At 48.7% G+C, this 18,875-nt stretch overlaps 3 protein-coding genes and 1 non-coding gene across 5 annotated transcripts; 1 reads left to right on the top strand and 3 right to left on the bottom strand.

Moving 5' to 3' along the window:
• Positions 1 to 5,503: 5,503 nt before the first annotated feature.
• On the top strand, positions 5,504 to 7,612 carry LOC136467799 (photosystem I chlorophyll a/b-binding protein 5, chloroplastic-like). Its single transcript, XM_066466584.1, has 6 exons — positions 5,504 to 5,906; positions 6,002 to 6,134; positions 6,739 to 6,851; positions 6,974 to 7,078; positions 7,159 to 7,247; positions 7,329 to 7,612. Exons 1-6 carry the CDS (start codon positions 5,683 to 5,685, stop codon positions 7,463 to 7,465), a joined length of 801 nt encoding a protein of 266 aa, XP_066322681.1. The 5' UTR covers positions 5,504 to 5,682; the 3' UTR covers positions 7,466 to 7,612.
• Positions 6,334 to 6,477, bottom strand: LOC136468329 (U4 spliceosomal RNA). Its single transcript, XR_010761834.1, has one exon. It is a non-coding gene; the product is annotated as a U4 spliceosomal RNA (small nuclear RNA).
• A 149-nt stretch (positions 7,613 to 7,761) lies between the features above and the next one.
• Positions 7,762 to 11,279, bottom strand: LOC136467798 (galactoside 2-alpha-L-fucosyltransferase-like). 2 transcript variants are annotated; one of them, XM_066466583.1, is made up of 3 exons: positions 10,727 to 11,279; positions 8,661 to 9,471; positions 8,414 to 8,575 (listed from the first exon to the last, which is right to left on the bottom strand). In XM_066466583.1, the coding sequence occupies exons 1-3, from the start codon at positions 11,004 to 11,006 to the stop codon at positions 8,542 to 8,544; spliced, it is 1,125 nt and encodes a 374-aa protein (XP_066322680.1). In that variant the 5' UTR covers positions 11,007 to 11,279; the 3' UTR covers positions 8,414 to 8,541. The 2 variants fall into 2 exon arrangements, with proteins under 2 accessions (XP_066322679.1, XP_066322680.1); XM_066466582.1 differs by having other exon boundaries at positions 7,762 to 9,471.
• Positions 11,280 to 12,882: 1,603 nt separating this feature from the next.
• LOC136464568 (galactoside 2-alpha-L-fucosyltransferase-like) lies at positions 12,883 to 15,049 on the bottom strand. Its single transcript, XM_066463513.1, has 2 exons — positions 14,752 to 15,049; positions 12,883 to 14,392 (listed from the first exon to the last, which is right to left on the bottom strand). Exons 1-2 carry the CDS (start codon positions 15,047 to 15,049, stop codon positions 12,906 to 12,908), a joined length of 1,785 nt encoding a protein of 594 aa, XP_066319610.1. The 3' UTR covers positions 12,883 to 12,905.
• Positions 15,050 to 18,875: the final 3,826 nt, after the last annotated feature.

Below are 18,875 nucleotides of genomic sequence, written 5' to 3'. Positions count from 1 at the left end.
GGCTCAGGGACTACGTCAGCAATACGACTTGGATCCTCACCGCATTGGGGACTTTCTTCTGATGACTGCTGTTTCTAACCCTGGCACCACATGACTACATCACCTACTCGAGGACTAAGTGGGCACACTTCACCTAGCAGTGAATGTGCTTTTTCATTTCTGGGCTATGGCTGAGGACCGGCTTCCTGCTTGGCTGGTCTTCTACTTTTCTTCTACTTTGGACCCTGGCACCATGTGACTACATCACCTACTGTCAGGCTAGGGGACTAAGTGGGCATACTTCACCTTGCGGTGAGTGTGTTTGCTTTAATGTGGAAGACTCCACGCCTTTTGAAGTGGAAGAAGACTGTCTTCCTTTCTCGTGGTCGGACTCTAAGTGGGCACACTTGGTTCACTGCGAAGAAATTTTCGATTCTGAACTTGAGCTCCTTACATCCTTATGGCAAGCCATGCTTGGTTCACACTGCTCAGCGACGGTTCACACTGCTCGGCGATGGTTCACGTTGCTCGGCGATGGTTCACGCTGCTCGGCGACGGCTCACAACTTCTCGGCAACTCATCATGGTGGCCGGACCATGAGTTTGACTGCTTGGCTTTGTTCGCACCTGCTTAGACAAGCTCAAGACGGCGTTGCACAACGGATACAAGGCGCTCAGGGACTAGCTATGGGGGTACAACCCTAGATACCCATAGCAGACCACATGGGCTGCACGGCTACACCCCAGGGGTGGCCTAGCCCACAAGACGAAGCCTTACGGGCACGACGCTGCTCGGCGCCTCCTGCAAGACACCAGGAAGATATCCTGAAGATACTACGAGATCTGTTAGGATACATATAATTCTAGGATTCCTATAATCTGTTATTACTTTCTGGTTATCTCCTAGATCTAACCGACTTGTAACCCTGTCCCCTAGACTATATAAGGCGGGAAGGGACCCCCTCAAAACACATGCAATATCATACGATAGCCAATACAAAACAACAGACCATAGGAGTAGGGTATTACGTCATATTGACGGCCTGAACCTGTCTAACTCGTGTGTCTCTGTTGCCTTCTTGTTCTCGATTACACGTATCTCTGTCGATCAATCTACCTTCATGGGATACCCCTCGAAGGACTGCCGATGATATTCTGTCGACAGCGCGACTATAGCTCCAACCGACCCCTGGACGTGCGGGCTTCACCTTGCTCGGCCTCCGGGGGAGGGCTCCGCCTCACCCGACCACAAGGCCGCGGGCTCCGCCTCGACCGACCCTTGGGTTTGTGCTCTGCCTCGCTTGACCCCAAGGCTGCGGGATCCACCTCGCCCGACCCTTGGGTTTGCACTCCGCCTCGTCCAACCCTTGGGTCTGCTCTCTGCCTCGCCCGACCCTTAGGCTTGCGCTCTACCTCGCCCGACCCTTGGGTAAGTGTTCCGCCTCGCCTGACCCTTGGGGGAGGACTCTGCCTCGCCCGACCCTAAGACCGTGGGCTCCGCCTCGCCCGACCCTTGGGTTTGCGCTCCACCTCGCCCGACCTCAAGGCCACAGGCTTCGCCCCGTCTGGCCCTCAGGTTTCTGCTCCACCTCACCTGGCCTCTAGGGGAGGACTCTGCCTTGCCCAACCCTTGGGTTTACGCTCCGCCTCGCCTGACCTCTAGGGGAGGACTCTGCCTCGCCTGACCCTTGGGTTTGCGCTCCGCCTCGCCCGGCCTCTAGGGGAGGACTCCGCCTCGCTCGACCCTGAGGCCGCGGGCTCTGCCTCGCCCAATGGAGACCCATACCACTGCCAACCACTCCAGGTCCAAGCGTATGGTTTTGAGTCAAAGCTCTGACATGAAGGAAGAGATCGACACGCCTCGATGTAACCCGTGGCCTTGACGGGCCATACCGGAGGATTCACATCAAGAACAGCGTCGGGCGTACCAATGTTGTTCTGCCTAACCCCGTACGAACACTGACGGGTGCGTCAGTTCACCATGATGTTCGCTAGAACGAAATGGAGTGCCATGACTGGCATATGACACCTACGCATGGCGCTAGTGATGGACAGGACCGCGACACGAAGCCATCCCTGTTGACATCTACAGGGTCGACAGGACCCGCATGAAGGAGAAGGACCCGGCGATCCTAAAGGCCTTCGGCTCTCACTCTCTCTCATTCTTCTTTTTCCTCCGTTATAACCCATGCTTTCCCTTTGCCTATAAAAGGGAAAGCAGGGCGTCCCATAAGGGGATGGCAACACATCGGATCAATTCAAGCCAGATCCGAACAAACCCATCAAACCCCGAACACACGGCTGAGCAGCAACCGAGCTCCCTTAGCACCCGTTTACTCCTTTCACCAGAGACTTAGGACCTGTCCCTCTCTCGCCCGTTTGTAACCCCTACTACGAACTTTCGGTGCTAGTAACACAAGCAGCAGCAACGAACTGGACGTAGGGACATTTCGCTCAAACCAGTATAAACCTCGTGTCCTCTTAGCACACCATCCGAGCCAGATGCGCAATATTAGAAATTTACTTGTCGGTGGTCGAAACACCGACAGCGTCGTCGTCGCCGACGAAGTCCCACACCGAGGTAGCCCGCTGCAAAGCAGAGCTAGTCGCCACAAGCCACTGCAAGCCGTGTAGCCCTCCCATAATTGAATCCGCTTGCGCCGCCTCTGAAGACGTTGTCCTACGCCGGACTAGCCACTGCCAAGCAGGGCTAGCCGCCGTGGTCCACTGCAAGCTGTCAACCCAATCGTGGGCGGTTGCCTCTGGCACTCACCAAGTAGACCCCGCCACCGAGATCCCCGCACGCACCGAGATCCAAATGGATAGTAACATACTTATTAATTAGATGTTATATAGAAAAATTATGTAGTCTTGACGGAGCCCATGGGGTATATGGCCTAGGCCTCCCCGGAGGAGGCCCAAATAGAGGTTTAGGTTGCTTCATGTAAAAATCAGTCCACGTCATAGGTCTTCTTGTATGTGATCACTTTCCTTTGTAAAGTGTTCAAGGGCATAGTGAGGGGGAGGAAAGAGTTCTCTAGAATGGAATAAAGGAAGTCCCAATTCTTGTTATCCTGAGCTCGAGAACGAAGAACCTCCAAGAACATTCGAGAAAAGGTTTAACCTCTGAGAGCCCTTAAAAGAAGGTTTAATCTCCGAGAACCTTCAAGAACATCTGAGAGAAGGTTTAACCTTGGAGAACCTCTGAATGAAGGTTACACCTTCTTTAACATGTGAGAACCTCCAAAGGAAAGTAGAACCTCTACAAACCTCCAAAGGAAGGTAAAGGCTCCGAGAACCTCCCAGGTCTTTATATAAGCCTGCTGATGAAATGAAATAAGATCTCCAAACGTTGTTTCACCAACGTGTACAATGTTTGAGTTTATTGTCAAACAATATAATGATACTATATGTTGAGTGAGTTATATTATAATTATCATAATCATAACAATGTAAACGCGTGATCACTGCGGACAGCGGATAGCCTAAGCCAGACGGCAACGGGCAACGCGCAGCACCGCGCGGAAGCAGAGAGCTTGTAGCTGTAGGGTGTAGCAGACCACGTGGATCAGACTGGCGGCTTCGGAGTGGTATTCTTGTTTCTTTTTATATGCTTACTAATAAATAAAGTGGTATTCTTTTGGGAACAACTAGATGACCATAGGAAAATCGTATTGTATATTTTACACAGTACTGGCAAAAATACGGAGCACGTACGAGGCCGGTACGCGCCTACGCGGAAAGCACGTCGGTGCAGTCAAACAGTTGGTCTTAGCTGGCGGATCACCATCAATCACAATCAGGAGTGTATTGACCTAGAAATTTGTTTGTGATTTTCTTGGGTGGCGGCTTAGCACTGGCGTTCAGAATAAATATTGGAATATGATTTTGCTATTTAAAAAATAATAATTTTAGAGTCTCGTGTCTTGTAGTTTTGTACCACTGGAAGCTATTGCTGCGCTAGTGTATGACCGTTTTATCATGTCACTCTCCGTGGTTACAAATGCTTGACATCTACCCTGTACAGTACTCTCAAGCTGAGCTTCCCAAACATTTCTTGAAAAAAAACACCCAAAATTTTTTCTTGCAACAAAAGAAAAGGGGAATAACTAGTGCCCGGACATCCGGCCACAAGCCCGCGCCCGGACGTAACTCCGACGCACAATGTCCCGTCCCCCGCATAACAAAGCGTCCACCGCCCCTGCATGGGGTCTCAACCTTGTCGCGCCTGCGTCACCTCCATAGCCAGGGTCTACATCTCCATCACGTGGGGAGATGCCACAAACTCATGCTCCAGGCCCTCCGGCGGGGCCAGCGGAGGCAACATGTCATACAGGGATGGGCCGCGTGCGTTAGCGCGGACACCTGCGAGTCCTCCGGTGGAGCGTTGCTACCAGCTTATATCCGACACCGCCATGGCTCTCGCACTAGCTCACTTTACCTCGCTAAACAGGGACATTGAGATCTACTTTTCAACACTCAGATAAACAAATGCAACATATGACTCAAAACAGATGAAACGTTTGGAACATACACTTGCAACATAGTCATTGTAACATATGCAACATCCAGATAGAACACTTGCAACATACGTCTAAAACAGATGCAACATATGGAACATGTTGCAACATATGTATGAAACATATGCAAATATCCGGATCAAAACACTTGCAACATACGTCTAGAACAGATGAAACATTTTGAACAAACGCTTACAACATGCCTCTAAAACACTTGCAACATGTGCAACATTCCCGATCTACTTTTGCAACACCAATAAGAAACAACTGCAACATACCTTTGAAACGACTGAAACACCTGAAACATACATTTGCAACATAGGGTAGGAGAAACCTGGGCCGGTCTATTCCAGCCGTTAGGGTCAGAGCCGGCGGCGAGCGGCAGCGCACGAGCACCACCAGCATCCAGCACTAGTAGCGCGCGCGAGCACCACCACCAGCACCGGCCTTGGCTCAACCTGGTGGGCGGCGCGTGCTACGAGAAGGAGCGGGCGACGCGGCGCACGGCCAAAGCGAGGAGCGAGGTGCGGGTGGGGCGTGCGACGGGCGAGGGAGAGGAGCGAGCAGTGCGGGTGGAGCGCACGACGGCGTGGGAGCGAGGAGCAAACGAGCAGCGCAGGGTCAAGGTGTGGTGGGATTCCTCCGAGCGGAGTGAGCGAGCGGTGTCCGGATGAGAATAAGAGACGGAGGAAGTCAAAATTGTAGTGCACGTCACGTCACACATCCGTTCGGAGGGAGTCGCTGGCGTTGGACGTCCTGTGCGTAGCGTTATCGAAAGAAAAAACCTAGCGAGCTAGTGAGTGCAGACGAACACGGCCCGCCAGAGGCCCATCTGTTGCTTCCCGTCTCAGCTTGCAAAAAGAAGGAAATACCACCAACCAGTAGCAGCGCTCGTGCAGTCCACAGACCACAGATAATGTGGCCCAAGTTCTCCTCGTCTTATCAGATCGGAGCCTGGCAAACAACCACATTTTTGCGCTTTTCCGCCCTGGCATCAGCATCACAGCCCGTCGGCCATTGAACGAAGCAACGAACGCCTCTAATTCCATATCCAGAACCAAGAGCTTTCCTGTCCAACAACCCCGGCCAAAAGACAAGATCAAGCACGGAACAACCATTCCCGGTCCCGGCTGTAGTACCCGGCAAGCAAACATCTCCGGCAGCGAGGGTGGGCAGTGGCAGCAATGGCGTCCACCGTAACAGCCGCCAATAGCCATGGAAGCGTCCTGCGTACCGGTACCGCCCCCTCCAGCAGGCCGCTCGCAGGTTGGAGCAGCAGACGCACGCTTGCTATGCCTGCACACCACGCGCGGTCACCCAGAGCTCGGGTTGTCGCCGTCCGAGCCGCCGGCACCCAGCGGCCAACCTGGTTGCCCGGACTGGATCCGCCGCCTCACCTCGACGGCACGTCGGTTTTCTGACGCTCTGATATCTGCCGGTGTTTCTCTGGAGGCGATGATGATGTTCGTCAGCTGACAGTGGAGTGCTTATCTCTGATTGCAGACTACCAGGTGACTTCGGCTTCGATCCCCTGGGCCTCGGCGAGGATCCAGCAAGCTTGAAGTGGTACGTTCAGGCCGAGCTCGTGCACTGCCGGTTCGCTATGGCAGGAGTCGCAGGAATCCTTTTCACTGACGTAAGCTGCTGCTCACCTTCCCGTCAGTTTTTCATCAGAGCAAATCGCTTCAACCGAGAGATCAAATATTAGATGGGAAACCGTAGCGACAACTGGTAAGCTCTGAAACAGCCAAAATGGTTATTATCAAAGTTAAGGAATTGCGGATTGCTTCACAAATGTTGTATGCAGCCCTAAACATTTTCAGTTACGAATTGTGGGCTTTACCCTGGTTAGAGGGAGCCCTTCCAGAAATTCTCTGCGGCCCAGGGCCGCAGAGGGGGTTTGGAAATAGTTTTCAACCAGCAATTGACGCGCCTCGGTATTACCTCATGAGCTGCGTCATTGCCCCAAGCGCAAAGACGATTTCCAACGTCCACCCACAGCCTGCTTTTATACATCTCTGGGGACGCACGTTCGCTAACATAGGCGATGTGGTACTAAACGGCAACCGACCTACTACTGGTTCCCGAAGTGCCGATTTGGGCTTTTCCTCTTCTATGTTACGCCCTGCTAATCATGCATGGACCTGGTATCTAAAGCCAAGATTCACATGGGCTTTACTGATTTGGAGAACAAGGCTGACTCAACCCTTGCTTTGCTTGTGACTCTTTGGTCTTTGCAGTTGCTCCGTGTATCAGGGAACAGCGACCTCCCCGTGTGGTTTGAAGCAGGTGCGGCGAAATTCGACTTCGCGAACACCACGGCGCTCTTCTTCGTTCAGCTTCTCTTGATGGGGTAAATTCAACATAAACGACCAATCATTCCATCGGTGATAAAAAAAAAGTTTCCATAGAAAATGTTTGATTTCACGGAAAACAAAACTGACATTGTTTTCTATTCAACTCCGATCCCGACAGATTCGCTGAAACCAAGAGGTACATGGACTTCAAAAATCCAGGATCACAAGCAGAGGAAGGAACATTCATAGGGTTAGAGGCTGCACTTGCAGGTCAACAGCCAGGGTAAGTGAGCGTTGAAGCATAATAAGAGTTTACCTGACAAGGCCTTAGCTACGCTCATTGCATTTTTAAAATTTCGACAGCTACCCTGGGGGCCCACTGTTCAATCCACTAGGACTTGCAAAAGACATAGAGAATGCTCATGAAGAGAAGCTCAAAGAAATCAAGAATGGTAGATTCCTCTCAGTAAAATTTGCGAGAAAAATAAGCCTACACTTGAAGTTGCTAACAACGTGATTTCTTGCTGTCACAGGGAGGTTGGCAATGGTAGCCATGCTTGGCTTCATGGTGCAAGCATCCGTAACTCATGCCGGCCCCATCGACAATCTTTTAACACACCTTTCAGACCCGTTCAACAAAAACATCATTCACGCAATCTCCTCTTCCTAAGTACTCGTCCCAACTCCCAAAACCTTTGTTTTCACTGTCCAGTACTATGGCACAAAAAGGTCACACTGTTTTCTAACAGAAAGTGGCCCTTGTTAGCTCTGCTCTTTCAAAGTTTTCTATAATGAAAATTGAATAAAAGCTTCAATAGCTGACGAACTGTATTAATAGCTCATGCTAGGGGGGGACGGAAGACAAGGAAATACAGCTTATCATTCTTTGTCATTGATCATAGTCCTCAGTATATTTGCTCACTTTTCATTTTCTTGGTTGATTTTTCGCAGTTCAAGCATGCTATAATCGCATGAACAGATGCTATATATAAGAGATACAGATAATTTATATGGACAAAACTGTTATAGTTGCACTATAAGCTTATACCTGATCACAATCAGCATTCTGTGCCATTTCGTATTAACTACGTCACTCAAATCTTGCCTTCAATATAAATACAAACTTGAACCTATATACCTGAAAAATCCATAGCACAAAGCATTCTGTTGTACTGTACATATATGAATCAAACAAAGAAAAAACACCGCATCTTGTCATCTACAGCTCACCCGTATCAACTAGCTTGAGCCCCCAGCTCATATCTTCACAGTGTCTTACATGTGGAACAAGCGTTCCTGTATCAGTTCCCCTCCTAGTTTTGCAATCATAGAAAGGTGGAGCATGAAAGCACGGCTCTATAGACATAACTTGACGGCAAGGTGGATTAGGTGCAGTGCGGTTTTCCGGCTTGAACATTAGCCACGTCTTCGAACCACTCAGACCCTGAGCTACATACCCAAAAGTTGACCATGCACTTGTTACCATAACATCAGATAAGCTCAACAAATAAATCTCTGCCCATGCTTTCATGTTATGCATTTTCTTGTCTGAATCCTGATGCTCCTCGTGACTTGGCTGATGGAAGCTAATTATCTCACCATTCTCAGTTGGATGTTCCCAATACATGTTCCTGATTCTTTCATAATATCCTGAGTTCAAAGAAGTAATCAGAACAACTTTGGACCTGATGTTCCCTGTCGAGATAATTGGCTGTTGTGCGTTAATCTCTGGTAGTAATTTTTCCTTCAGTGCGCAATCAAGGACCTGATCCAAGACATGCTGAAATGGACCGGTTTCAGTATCAAAGACTCTAATCTGGATACCTAACTTCTCATCAGCTCTGGCAAGGTAAGAATCATAGTACCTTGTAATCAAGCCCCAGACAACATTGGTAGGGTGGAACAAGTAACGTCCCAAGTGATGGAAAACAACATCTTTCTGAGGAAACAGCCTCGTGAGTTCTTCTTGGTATGATGGGATCAGAAAAAGTGAAGGTACAAAGTAATTATCGGATCTTAAGATCAGCCATGGGATCTTCTGAAGATGTTGCTGACTATGTTCACAGAAAAAAAGCTTATCATAATCATCATAGTCATGAGCCAGGTGAAGATATACAAAGGCAGGTTTAGGACCCTTAAAAGAACCATCAGAGTGAACAGCTTCAGTTTTCACCATGTTTCCGTAACTCTCAGGGGAGCCAATACTGAAGTTCTTAAATTGAACAATAGGGAAATCCGGCGGTAGTAACCATGAAGTTTCAGGGAACGGCTCACAGAAAAGATCTGCAGTGCCTTTATCTCCATCTACAAGTAAAACTCTGTTTGTAAGGATGGCATAGAGAAATGCTGAGGTAATAGTCAAGATCCTGTTCCCAAGACCACTATAAGATACCCATACCAAATAGTTGCAATCTCCAACCGCAATATCCTGACCAGATTTTAGTTGCTCAATAGCTTTCTTGTATGAATGTGTATATGGGCCACATTTCTTCTGGAGAACCTCATGTTCTCTCAATCTTTCCAGAAGGTATGTTGATATTAAATGGGGCGATTCTTTACGATACAATGCCGATTGGTATCTACTTAGACATGACTGTTCATCAAAACCAGGAGCTAACAAGCCACCAATTAGTTTGTCCCTTTGAACTTTGGAAGACGCCATAGTTCCATGCTCCCCTGAACACAGGAAGTGAATAGTTTTATATCAGAGTTCAGATGGGGTAATTTGACTTCATTCTGTGCAAGACAAATGCTACTTTTCGTTCTTCCATTATATCACATTCACGACTGTGCAAGACAAATGGTACTTTTCATTCTTAGTAGAGATTACATTCATGACATATACACATGTGAGGTAGTGGATATTCTCAGAAAAGAAAAAAAAAGAAAGGTGAGGCAACAGTGAATTACTAACTTTAATTATCAGTTCAATAAAAACAAAAATCTGTGCTTCCATGAACATCATCATGGCAAAACTTAAATAAGACTTTTTGCCACGGTTTAAATGGCAAACCAGAACAAATTCTTTTATCACAGATGCAGGATGCTATGTGAACGGTGAACCGCCTATAAAAAAAAAGTACTCATGTTAAAACACAGTAGCTAATGCAAATCAAATGTCCACTACTTCAAATGCAGCGAGAAGCGAGAACATATAGCAAGAAAGACTCCACACATACACAGTGGTGTTACATTGCAGGTGTCAGCCAAGGTAACTCAAGACCACTGCGCCTAAAAGTTGTACCGTTAAAAAAACATTATCAGTGGCAATTACTATCCCTCCACAGTGATCGATAAGGCTGGTTTGATATGAGAGGAAAACACTATTGACTGGCTGATAAGCCAAGCCAGATACAGGCAGATACAGCCTACCGGACAGGCTGCACTTCGTATGACTTATTGAAAGCTAAATTGCTACTGGCCTACTATATGTAGGAAAAGCACCACATATGGTTGTAGGAAAAACAAATGTCTGTTAAGTTGGCCCTCTTTGGCAGGGCTCCGGTGGCTCCGACTCCCGCCCCTCCGCACCTGTCGGCCACCCATGGGCCGACAGGGGGCTACTGTTCATTGGAGCCATTTTTCTCTCTCCTCCTTTCCTCTCTCACCGACAGAGCAGAGCCGGAGAAGCTCGTTTTTCGGGCTCCGCGACTCCGGCTCCGTCTGACACCTATCGGCCCATGGGCGTCCGACAGGAAGAAACCCTTAACGCTACATCTACAATAGAGTATGGAGCATAGCATGCGAAACAGGGAAAGTCACGAAGCCCCAGATATTGATTAAAGACGTCACGTCTGCCATACAAGACGTCACGCCGAGACCCGCACAAAGTGTTCGGGGAATTTCAGAAGCGCGACCAGATGGCGGTCCCAAACCGTCGAAGTCCAAATGGAAACTGTCAAACCAAGGACCACATGAATGTATTACGTACCATCGCGCGGTCCGGCCTGGTCAAGGCCGCCACGGTCGTCGCCGCCGGAGAGAGTGGTACGATCCGCGCCGGTGAATTGGCCGCCCCTCCTCGCCGCGGAGCCGCCCGCAAGCAGTAGCAGCATGACCCCGCACGCCACGAGCGCCGCGATCGACAGGGGCAGCACCGCGACCCGGCCCTTCCTCCCGTGCGGGTGCCCGGGCGCGAACGCCGCCTCCCCTACCGCCTGCGGCGTCGGCGTCGGCGGCGGCGACCGGCGGATCCGCTCCTTGATGTCCATGCGGCGTGGCGCCCGAGCCGAGCCGCAGGGTTCTTCAGTCCTCCCCGCGCTTCCGCCGCGGTGTGGTCTGTGGGAAAGCACAAAGGAGTCGCGGTCGCGACGTGGGGCGTCGTGTCGCGCCACGAAAGGCGCAGTTCGGGCGCGGACCCGCGCGGCTGAAATAGAGGGGTTTTCGATGCGTTTGAGGTGAAAACCAGTGGGGTCCCGTATAGTGGCGACGTGACGGCACGGTGGCGAGTGGGGGCGTCGTCCTCGGCACGACGTTGTCGGTGAAACTGGAGCGCCTAGGCGTGGCGATGGAGTGAGGACATCGGACGTGGGGTTTCGCCTGTTGCAGAGTCGTCGTCGCCGTGGAGTGTGGGTTCCTGGCCTTGCTGGGCGCGGGCGGGGACGCCGGGCGCGGCTCAGCGGATGGTGATAGTTGAGCCGTTAAGCACTTGAGCTGGCCGGCCGACCGGGTCATGTCGCTGGGGTGCCGGGTTCGTCCTCCGCTTTGGGGCGCACTGACTGGGACTCGCGGGCGTGTGCTTCGTGACCGCTTTGGGGCGCATTTCCTGTTTGGATCCGCTTATTAGGTACGAGCTTTTTTGATAAGTCATTGTTTGGCTCGTGGAGACCATAAGAGAGAGTTGAAGAGGAAATTCATAACCCCTGTTTGGTGTGAAGGTTTTAAGTGAAAAATCATATGACAAGTCATGGTGATGGTGTATTTATTTTTCATTAAGAGCACAGTTTCCACCCAATTGCCACCCCTTCCTAGAAAATTAATTAGTGGCAGTTGGCCGTCTGAACTCTCATTACCTGAAACTCCCACTTCCACGAAACAAACAAAAAGATTCCTAAACTCCTACCTTCGAACTCTAATCCGTCCTCTCAATTACCCCCAACCAAACCTGCCATAAAGGGTCCTTTTCAAGACAAGGGTCATCCGAAACCTTTTTCGACCAAATCATGGAAAACATCCTTTTTCCAACTACCATTTTTCCAAATCTAAAGATAGTCCTAGTTATATCCTCATGAACTCCAAAGTCAACAATTAAAGGAACATGTTCACTAAAAATTTTGGATCATATGTCCTAACAACAGCTAAGGGCTACTTACTTTCAAAAGCAATGCTGCTAAAAAAATTACCTAGAGCAGCCATAATTAGTTGTTCCTGATTTGTTTCACCAAGTGTAAGCCCTACTAAAGTTCTTATATTCAATCATACCCCACTCATTGCACCAGTCATTTAACATAGTAGGCTAATGATGATTAATCATCCCATTATTTTTCTCATTTTGAGTTCTACAATATTAAAATCCCCACCAACTAAGGTTGGTTTATTCCAATTATCCATCACCAAGTGAAGTTCATCAATAAACTCTTGTTTACCTTCCTCATAAGGGGAGCCATACACCACCACTAGCCTTCAAACAAAATTATGTACTACATTTTTAATATGCCCAATCAAACAAAATTTGAAATTCTGTCAACATGCTACCTCTAATTTGCCAGCATTAACCCCTTCTTACCCTTCTCAGGTACCTACAATCATGCAAAGATTCTATTAATGTTACAAGACAACACATGAATCTTGATATTGTCCTTTTTCTTCCTGCTTGGCTGCGATTCGAGAACCTAGGATAAAGCCATACATTAGAACTTGTTTAGTTGCACTCCAATCCATCTTAATTGAGATTTATGAGCGGTTGAGGTGGATTGATGTACAACCAAACAATGCCATAGGGATTTAGACTTCGATCTGCATGTCTCGAACAATCAGCACAGAATGCCCCTTCCATGGTTTTGTAGTCCCTGGCGGCACGTTGCTGGGATTTTTGGTGATCAAAGTTAAGCAAATTGAACCCTGCCACTTGTCAGCACCTGACTGATCCACCCAAAATCTGTTCTGAAATTTCAAGCCTTGTACAACTTTGCATCGACAAGTTTGAGTCCCCAGCTCACATCCTCGCAGTACCTGACGTGCGGCAGCATTTTCCCTGTGTCGGCTCCACGCTTCAGCTTGCAGTCGTAGACGTGCGGCGCGTGGAAGCACGGTTCCATGGACATATCCCGGAAGCACGGCGGGTCCGGCGGCGACGTGACGTTGGTGGGCTTGTGCAACACCCACGGCGTCATGCCGCCGAGCCCTTGCGCGACGTACCCGAACGTGGACCAGCCGCTGGTCACCAGCACGTCGCACAGGCTCAGCAGGTACATCTCCGCCCAGGCCCTGTCGTCGTGCGACTTCTTGCCGTACTGCTGCTGCTCCTCGTGGCTCGGCTGGTGCACGCTCACGTCCTCGCCGGTCGCCGTCGCGTGATCCCAGTAGAGTCCCTTGATGCGCTCGTAGTACCACGACCGGAGAGAGGTGACCAGAACGGCCGTGGTTCTGCCGCCGCCCGGCATCATCGGCATGGCGTATTTTTCCGTGTCAAGAACCTCCGGGAGCAGCTTCTCCTTCCACAGGCACGACGTGATCTGCCGGAGGACGACCGGCGACTGCTGCGTCCAGGGATCGAAGTTGCGCACCTGGACGCCGAGCCGGAGCTCCGCCCGCGCGAGGTACGCGCGGTAGTACCGCGTGACGAGGCCCCAGACGTGGTTGGTTGGGTGGAACAGGTACCGCGCCAGGAAGTGGAACACGGCGTCGCGCTCCGGGAACAGCATGTCGAGCTCCTCCTGAAACGCCGTGACCAGGAACAGCCCCGGGACGGTGTACATGTCGGTCCTCATGACCAGCCACTGCACGTTCGACAGCAGCCGCTGGTCGTCGTCGCAGAAGAACATCTTGTCCTCGTCGCCGTAGTCGTGGTCGAGGTGGAGGTACACGAACGCTGGCAGTTGCGTCGCCGTCGCCGGCGGCACGTCGGCGTTGAGCACCTTGTTCTTCAGCATGTTGCCGTAGCTCTCGGCGGTGTCGATGCTGAAGTTGGTGTAGCTCGCCAGGGGAAAGTCCCGCCGCGGGAGCAGCCACGTCGTGCCGGGGAACGGCTCGCAGAAGAGCTCGTCCATCTCGTTGCTCGGGTCCACGAGGAGGACGCGGTCGGTGAGCACCGCGTAGAGGAACGCCGACGCGGCGGCCAGGATACGGTTGCCGAGGCCGCGGTGCGAGATGGAGACCACGTACTTGCACTCGGGCGAGTCGACGCTCTTGCCGGCCCTCAGCTGCTGGACGGCGCGGCTGTACGCGTCGGTGTTCGGCCCGCACCGTCTCTGGAGCTCTTCGTGTCTCCGCAGCTTTCCTATGAGCTGCGGAGAAGGTCGCCGTGCCGGGTTCCGGCTGTACATGGAAGACTCGTACCTGCTGCGGCATGATCTCTCGTCGAGTCCATCGAGCAGGAGGCCACCCAGAAGTTTGTCAGGTGGGCTTCTTGCGTACGGGAAGGAGCCATCGCCGGAACCTGCACGGAGCAGACGGAGTTTATCAGGTTTGACTTCATAATTCAGATTGATGACTCCTACATTTCCAGATAGGCAGATATTGGAAGTCCTACCAAAGGGAGGGCTGAAAGACGCCGCCAACAGAGAAGGATGTAAAGGAATTGCAGATGAGAGTTCAGCGAAGAAATTAGTAAGATGCTTAGATTTTAGTTCAGATTACCCAATCGGGCAGGTCACAGAAAATGCAGAACTGCTGCGAATCTTCAGCACTATGCTTCTAAGCACTGGCATTGTGATCTGCTGAAGCTTGTGTGTAGCACCCAAATCCATATGTAGCTACCACGAGAAATAAACAGCAACATGGAAGTATGGAACTCACCTCGCCGCAGCTGGGCCTTGGCGGCCGCGATCCAGACCGATGGCGCGATGTCGCCCCCAGCGTAGACAACGATGACCGGCGGCACGGCCATGACGAAGGCGATAAGCATGACGTTGACCACCGTGTTCCAGCGCTTCTCGTCCAGGGCCAGCCTCTTCTTCCGCGGCACTGGTGAGTGCTCCGGAGCGCTTTCGGCCTCAAGCCAGCTGCCGTTGCGTGCCATCGCCATCGCCGGGTTCTCCTGCGCCGCCGCGCTCTCGGCGCCGCCCCAGACGACATTGGCCTTGCGTTGCTGCATTTCTGTCTCGTGTCTCCCTGCTAGCTTGAGATGCAACGCGAATCCATAGGCCAGGAGGAGTTGAAAACTATGCCGGGGTGTGCGTTGGATTGGACACTGCTAGTTTGGAGCGGGAGAATACAGTAATTGTAGTATTTGTTTTAGTCCATCGATACACATTGGATTTGCGACTAATCGTAAGCTACACTCCAGCTGGGTGCTGCACTGAGCTACTGCCGCTATCAACAGGGGACATGGTTAATTACTGAAGAAGAGCATCTCCACTGTTCGTAGATCGTCATAGTGTCATAAACTAACCAGTTGACTAGCATGACCATTAGTTATTTAAGTACTGCCCGGTTCGAGTAGCCCAGCTGGTGGGCATCTCGAGGTGTCCTTTCTGACCTATGGAGACTGGCCATTGTGGAAAGCTTGGTAAACGAACTGAAACTTAAAACATTTTTTACAGCATAGATTCAGCCTGTTCGGGAGGCCGTATCGTATCGTGAATTATTTACTGCTGGCTGGTTTGGTGTGAGAGAAAAACACTGTTACCGGCTGAAAATATCACCGGGACGGGATCCTCTGCAGTTGGCCACGTGACTTCTCTCTACTCTGAACATCTGGGCGTTCATTCATCTCTAACGGTGGCCAGAGCATAAGTGCTGCCCCCCTCAGCTAGCTGGGCTTCGGCCCAAACAACAGAGCCACGTCCACTCAAAAAAAAAAACTGTACAACAGAGCAGCTGTATTTTGGTTCTGGTGCGATTACTCAATACTTTGGCGCCGGGACTGTGCTTTTAGCGCGAGAAAGGAAAGGGCGGGCGCCGGGATCGGACTGCTGCTGCTGTGGTGCTCTCGATCAGTAAGCATCCCTTGCTGTGACGTGTTGTTCTAATTTGATTTTTTTTGTCCTTCCTCGCTGGATTTTGCTGGAATTGATAGATTGAAGGAGATCTGAGATGGAAGCTTGAAGGGAACGTCAACTTGCTTGAATGAAAACAAAATTTGCATGTTTAACATGGAAGAAAATAGGTGTGTAACACCATGATTGTTTTTTGGTGGTCCAACTAATTTAGGGATAGATTGTAGTTGTTCAGTTCACCACCTAATATCATGTCATCTTTATCCGTTTTCTTGTAGGGATGGCTTGCTTCCTAATCTTTTACCTCAAGTTGGCATGGAGTTCAGTACAATAGATGAGGCTTGGATGTTTTGGATTAGCTATGGGGTTCACAAAGGATTTGAGGTGAGGAAAATGTACACAAACAAAAGAAAGTTAGATGGGAAGGTTAGTTCCTGCAGATTTGTTTGTGCAAATGAAGGTCAGAGAAAGCCAGATAAAAGAGATTATCTAACAAAGTGTCTACGAGCTGAAACTAGGACCAACTGTCAAGTTCACATGGGACTTATAATGGACAAGAATAAGGAAAATTATAAAGTGACCGATCTATTTTTGGAACACAATCATACCCTTCAGCTATCACAAACCTCACGCTTAATGGCGTCCCAAAGGAAAATTTTAGAGTTACAAGGTTTTGAAATTGAGATGGCTGACGATGCAGGAATTAGGCCCAAAGCTGCTCATGAGTTGGCTTGCATCCAAGTTGGTGGCTCAGTTAATCTCAGTTACACTCTTCAAGACCACAAGAACTATTTACGGGGCAAGCGGCAATGGAAGATGGCATATGGTCAAGCAGGAAGCATGCTTATGTATTTTCAGGAAAAAAATTGTCGAGAGCCCACAATTTCAATATGCACTGCAGATGGAACGGGAAGAATAGATTGCAACCATATTATGGGTTGATGCTAAAATGCTCACTGACTATGCATATTTTGGTGATGTTGTCAGTTTTGATACTACCTTTGGTACAAACAAGGAGAGTAGGTCTTTTGACATATTTGTTGGGTTCAATCATTTTAGAGAAACAATGGTTTTTGTGCTGTTCTCGTGTATGACGAGACATTTGAATCCTTCAAGTGGCTATTTGAGATCTTCCGGAGAGCCCATAATGGCAAGCAACCTAAAACAATATATACCGATAAAGATTATGCAATGGAAAAAGCAGTTAAGGAAGTTTTTTTAGAAGCATGACATGGTCTGTGCACTTTTCACATTATGCAGAATGTTGTCAAGCATCTAGCTGAACTGGATGATGAAGAATCAGGTGCTTCTCCTAAACAAGAAGTAGAAGACAACAATAAAGAACCGAGTATTCTCTCATATTTTAGTGCGTGTATGTATGAGTATGAAGATGAAGATGAAGAAACATTTAACATCATGAAGTCAAAGGCAAGCAAGCAAACTTGGTTGGATAGTATATAGAAGGTAAGGGGAAAATGGGCCGAATGTTATATGAAGGATGTGTTCACATTAGAGATGAGAAGTACACAACTCAGTGAGAGTTTGAATAGCGACCTCAAGCGACATTTAAAATATGATTTTGATATAATCAGATTTCTTAAGCGTTTTGAAAGGGTTGTGGAATAAAAAAAAAGAAGGAATTGCAATCTGAATTTAAATCAAGGAAAAAATTACCTAGAATCAAAATAAGGACACCTATGTTAATCCAAGGTAGCAAGCTGTACACATCAACTATTTTTGAAGCTTTTCAAGGTGAATATGAGAGATCAATGGTAGCATGCACCACAACATTGGAAGGCACAAATGAATATCTTGTAGCAATTGGGAGTCTAGATGAAAATTTTACCTTTGAGAAGGAGTACAAAGTTATTGGTGATCCATTAGAACAGATCAGTACATGCAGTTGTGGGCAATTCAATAGAATCGGAATACTATGTGGCCATGCTTTAAAAGTCCTTGATTTGATGAATATCAAATCACTTCCCACACAATATGTACCAAAGAGATGGACACGGGAAGCACGCAGTGGAGCAGTACAGGACAACAAAGGCCGAGACATAATAGAGAATCCAAAATTAGATGATATGCTTCACTACAAAGATATGGCTCGCAAATTTCTCAATTTGGCATATCGAGCTGCCAGCCATCCAAAATGCACCTTATTAGTAAACAACACACTGGATATGTTCAGCAAGCAAGTTGAAGAAGAAATGAATGGTGTTACAAGCCCTATGGATCCCATCATCGCTCCCACCAATGTTACTCTGCCTAATGAATTGTTGAGTACAACAAGCCTAAAAAAAGAGGTGGAAACAAAAACCTCGAAGCGCAAAAGAAGTTGGCTTGACAAGAAGCGCAAGTGTACAAAAAAAAGAGGTAACAAAAAAGAAAACAATACAAAGGTGTGTGACAAGAAAAAAACTTCGAAGGTTTGTGACAAGAAAAAAGAAAAATGTTCAAAGGTATTTAACAACACAAAATATATCAGATTCTCTCTAACTGTATTCGCTACAAAAAAATTTCAATTGTATTTAACTATTTGATTCTCTTCTATCTGATCAGGAGCAACAGACTACAAAAGTGTCAGTCGATGATGGTGCAACACCACAAAATACATGTCTGAACCATCCATCTTTACCTCAGGAAGAGATCTCTGAATCATACAGAGTCATCAATAGTTTCTCTCAACTATTGACGGTAATATTACAAAGTAATACATTTTTCCTCTGAATCATACATGGTCATTATGTTGAATTATTTTTGTTCTATTTTTCAGAGAGCAATGACAGATGGTGTTATTGATGAATTCTAGTAGTACAGATTATGTCCCCTTTGCATTTGTCCTGCAATGACAGATGGTGTTCAGATAGTTTTGGTTTTATGGTTAAAGTGTAATCAGCCAAATGGAGCTTCCAGTAATATGCATCATTTTGTGCATCTTGATGAAATTGTAGTAACCAGCAACATCTTTGGTGCAGCTAT

Source organism: Miscanthus floridulus, chromosome 7 (assembly GCF_019320115.1).
Source record: "Miscanthus floridulus cultivar M001 chromosome 7, ASM1932011v1, whole genome shotgun sequence".
NCBI lineage: Eukaryota > Viridiplantae > Streptophyta > Magnoliopsida > Poales > Poaceae > Miscanthus > Miscanthus floridulus.
This window is presented reverse-complemented; position numbering and strand designations above follow the sequence as displayed.

Bases quoted from the DNA above. Each gene is read 5' to 3' on its own strand.
- LOC136467799 (XM_066466584.1), top strand. From the start codon at position 5,683: ATGGCGTCCACCGTAACAGCCGCCAATAGCCATGGAAGCGTCCTGCGT. The intron at 6,135-6,738 runs GTAAGCTGCTGC...TGGTCTTTGCAG, and splicing joins CAGGAATCCTTTTCACTGAC to TTGCTCCGTGTATCAGGGAA. The intron at 7,248-7,328 runs GTAGATTCCTCT...TTGCTGTCACAG, and splicing joins GCTCAAAGAAATCAAGAATG to GGAGGTTGGCAATGGTAGCC.
- LOC136467798 (XM_066466582.1), bottom strand. From the start codon at position 11,006: ATGGACATCAAGGAGCGGATCCGCCGGTCGCCGCCGCCGACGCCGACG. The intron at 9,472-10,726 runs GTACGTAATACA...TCCTGTGTTCAG, and splicing joins CCAGGCCGGACCGCGCGATG to GGGAGCATGGAACTATGGCG.
- LOC136464568 (XM_066463513.1), bottom strand. From the start codon at position 15,049: ATGCAGCAACGCAAGGCCAATGTCGTCTGGGGCGGCGCCGAGAGCGCG. The intron at 14,393-14,751 runs GTGAGTTCCATA...TGCTCCGTGCAG, and splicing joins CAAGGCCCAGCTGCGGCGAG to GTTCCGGCGATGGCTCCTTC.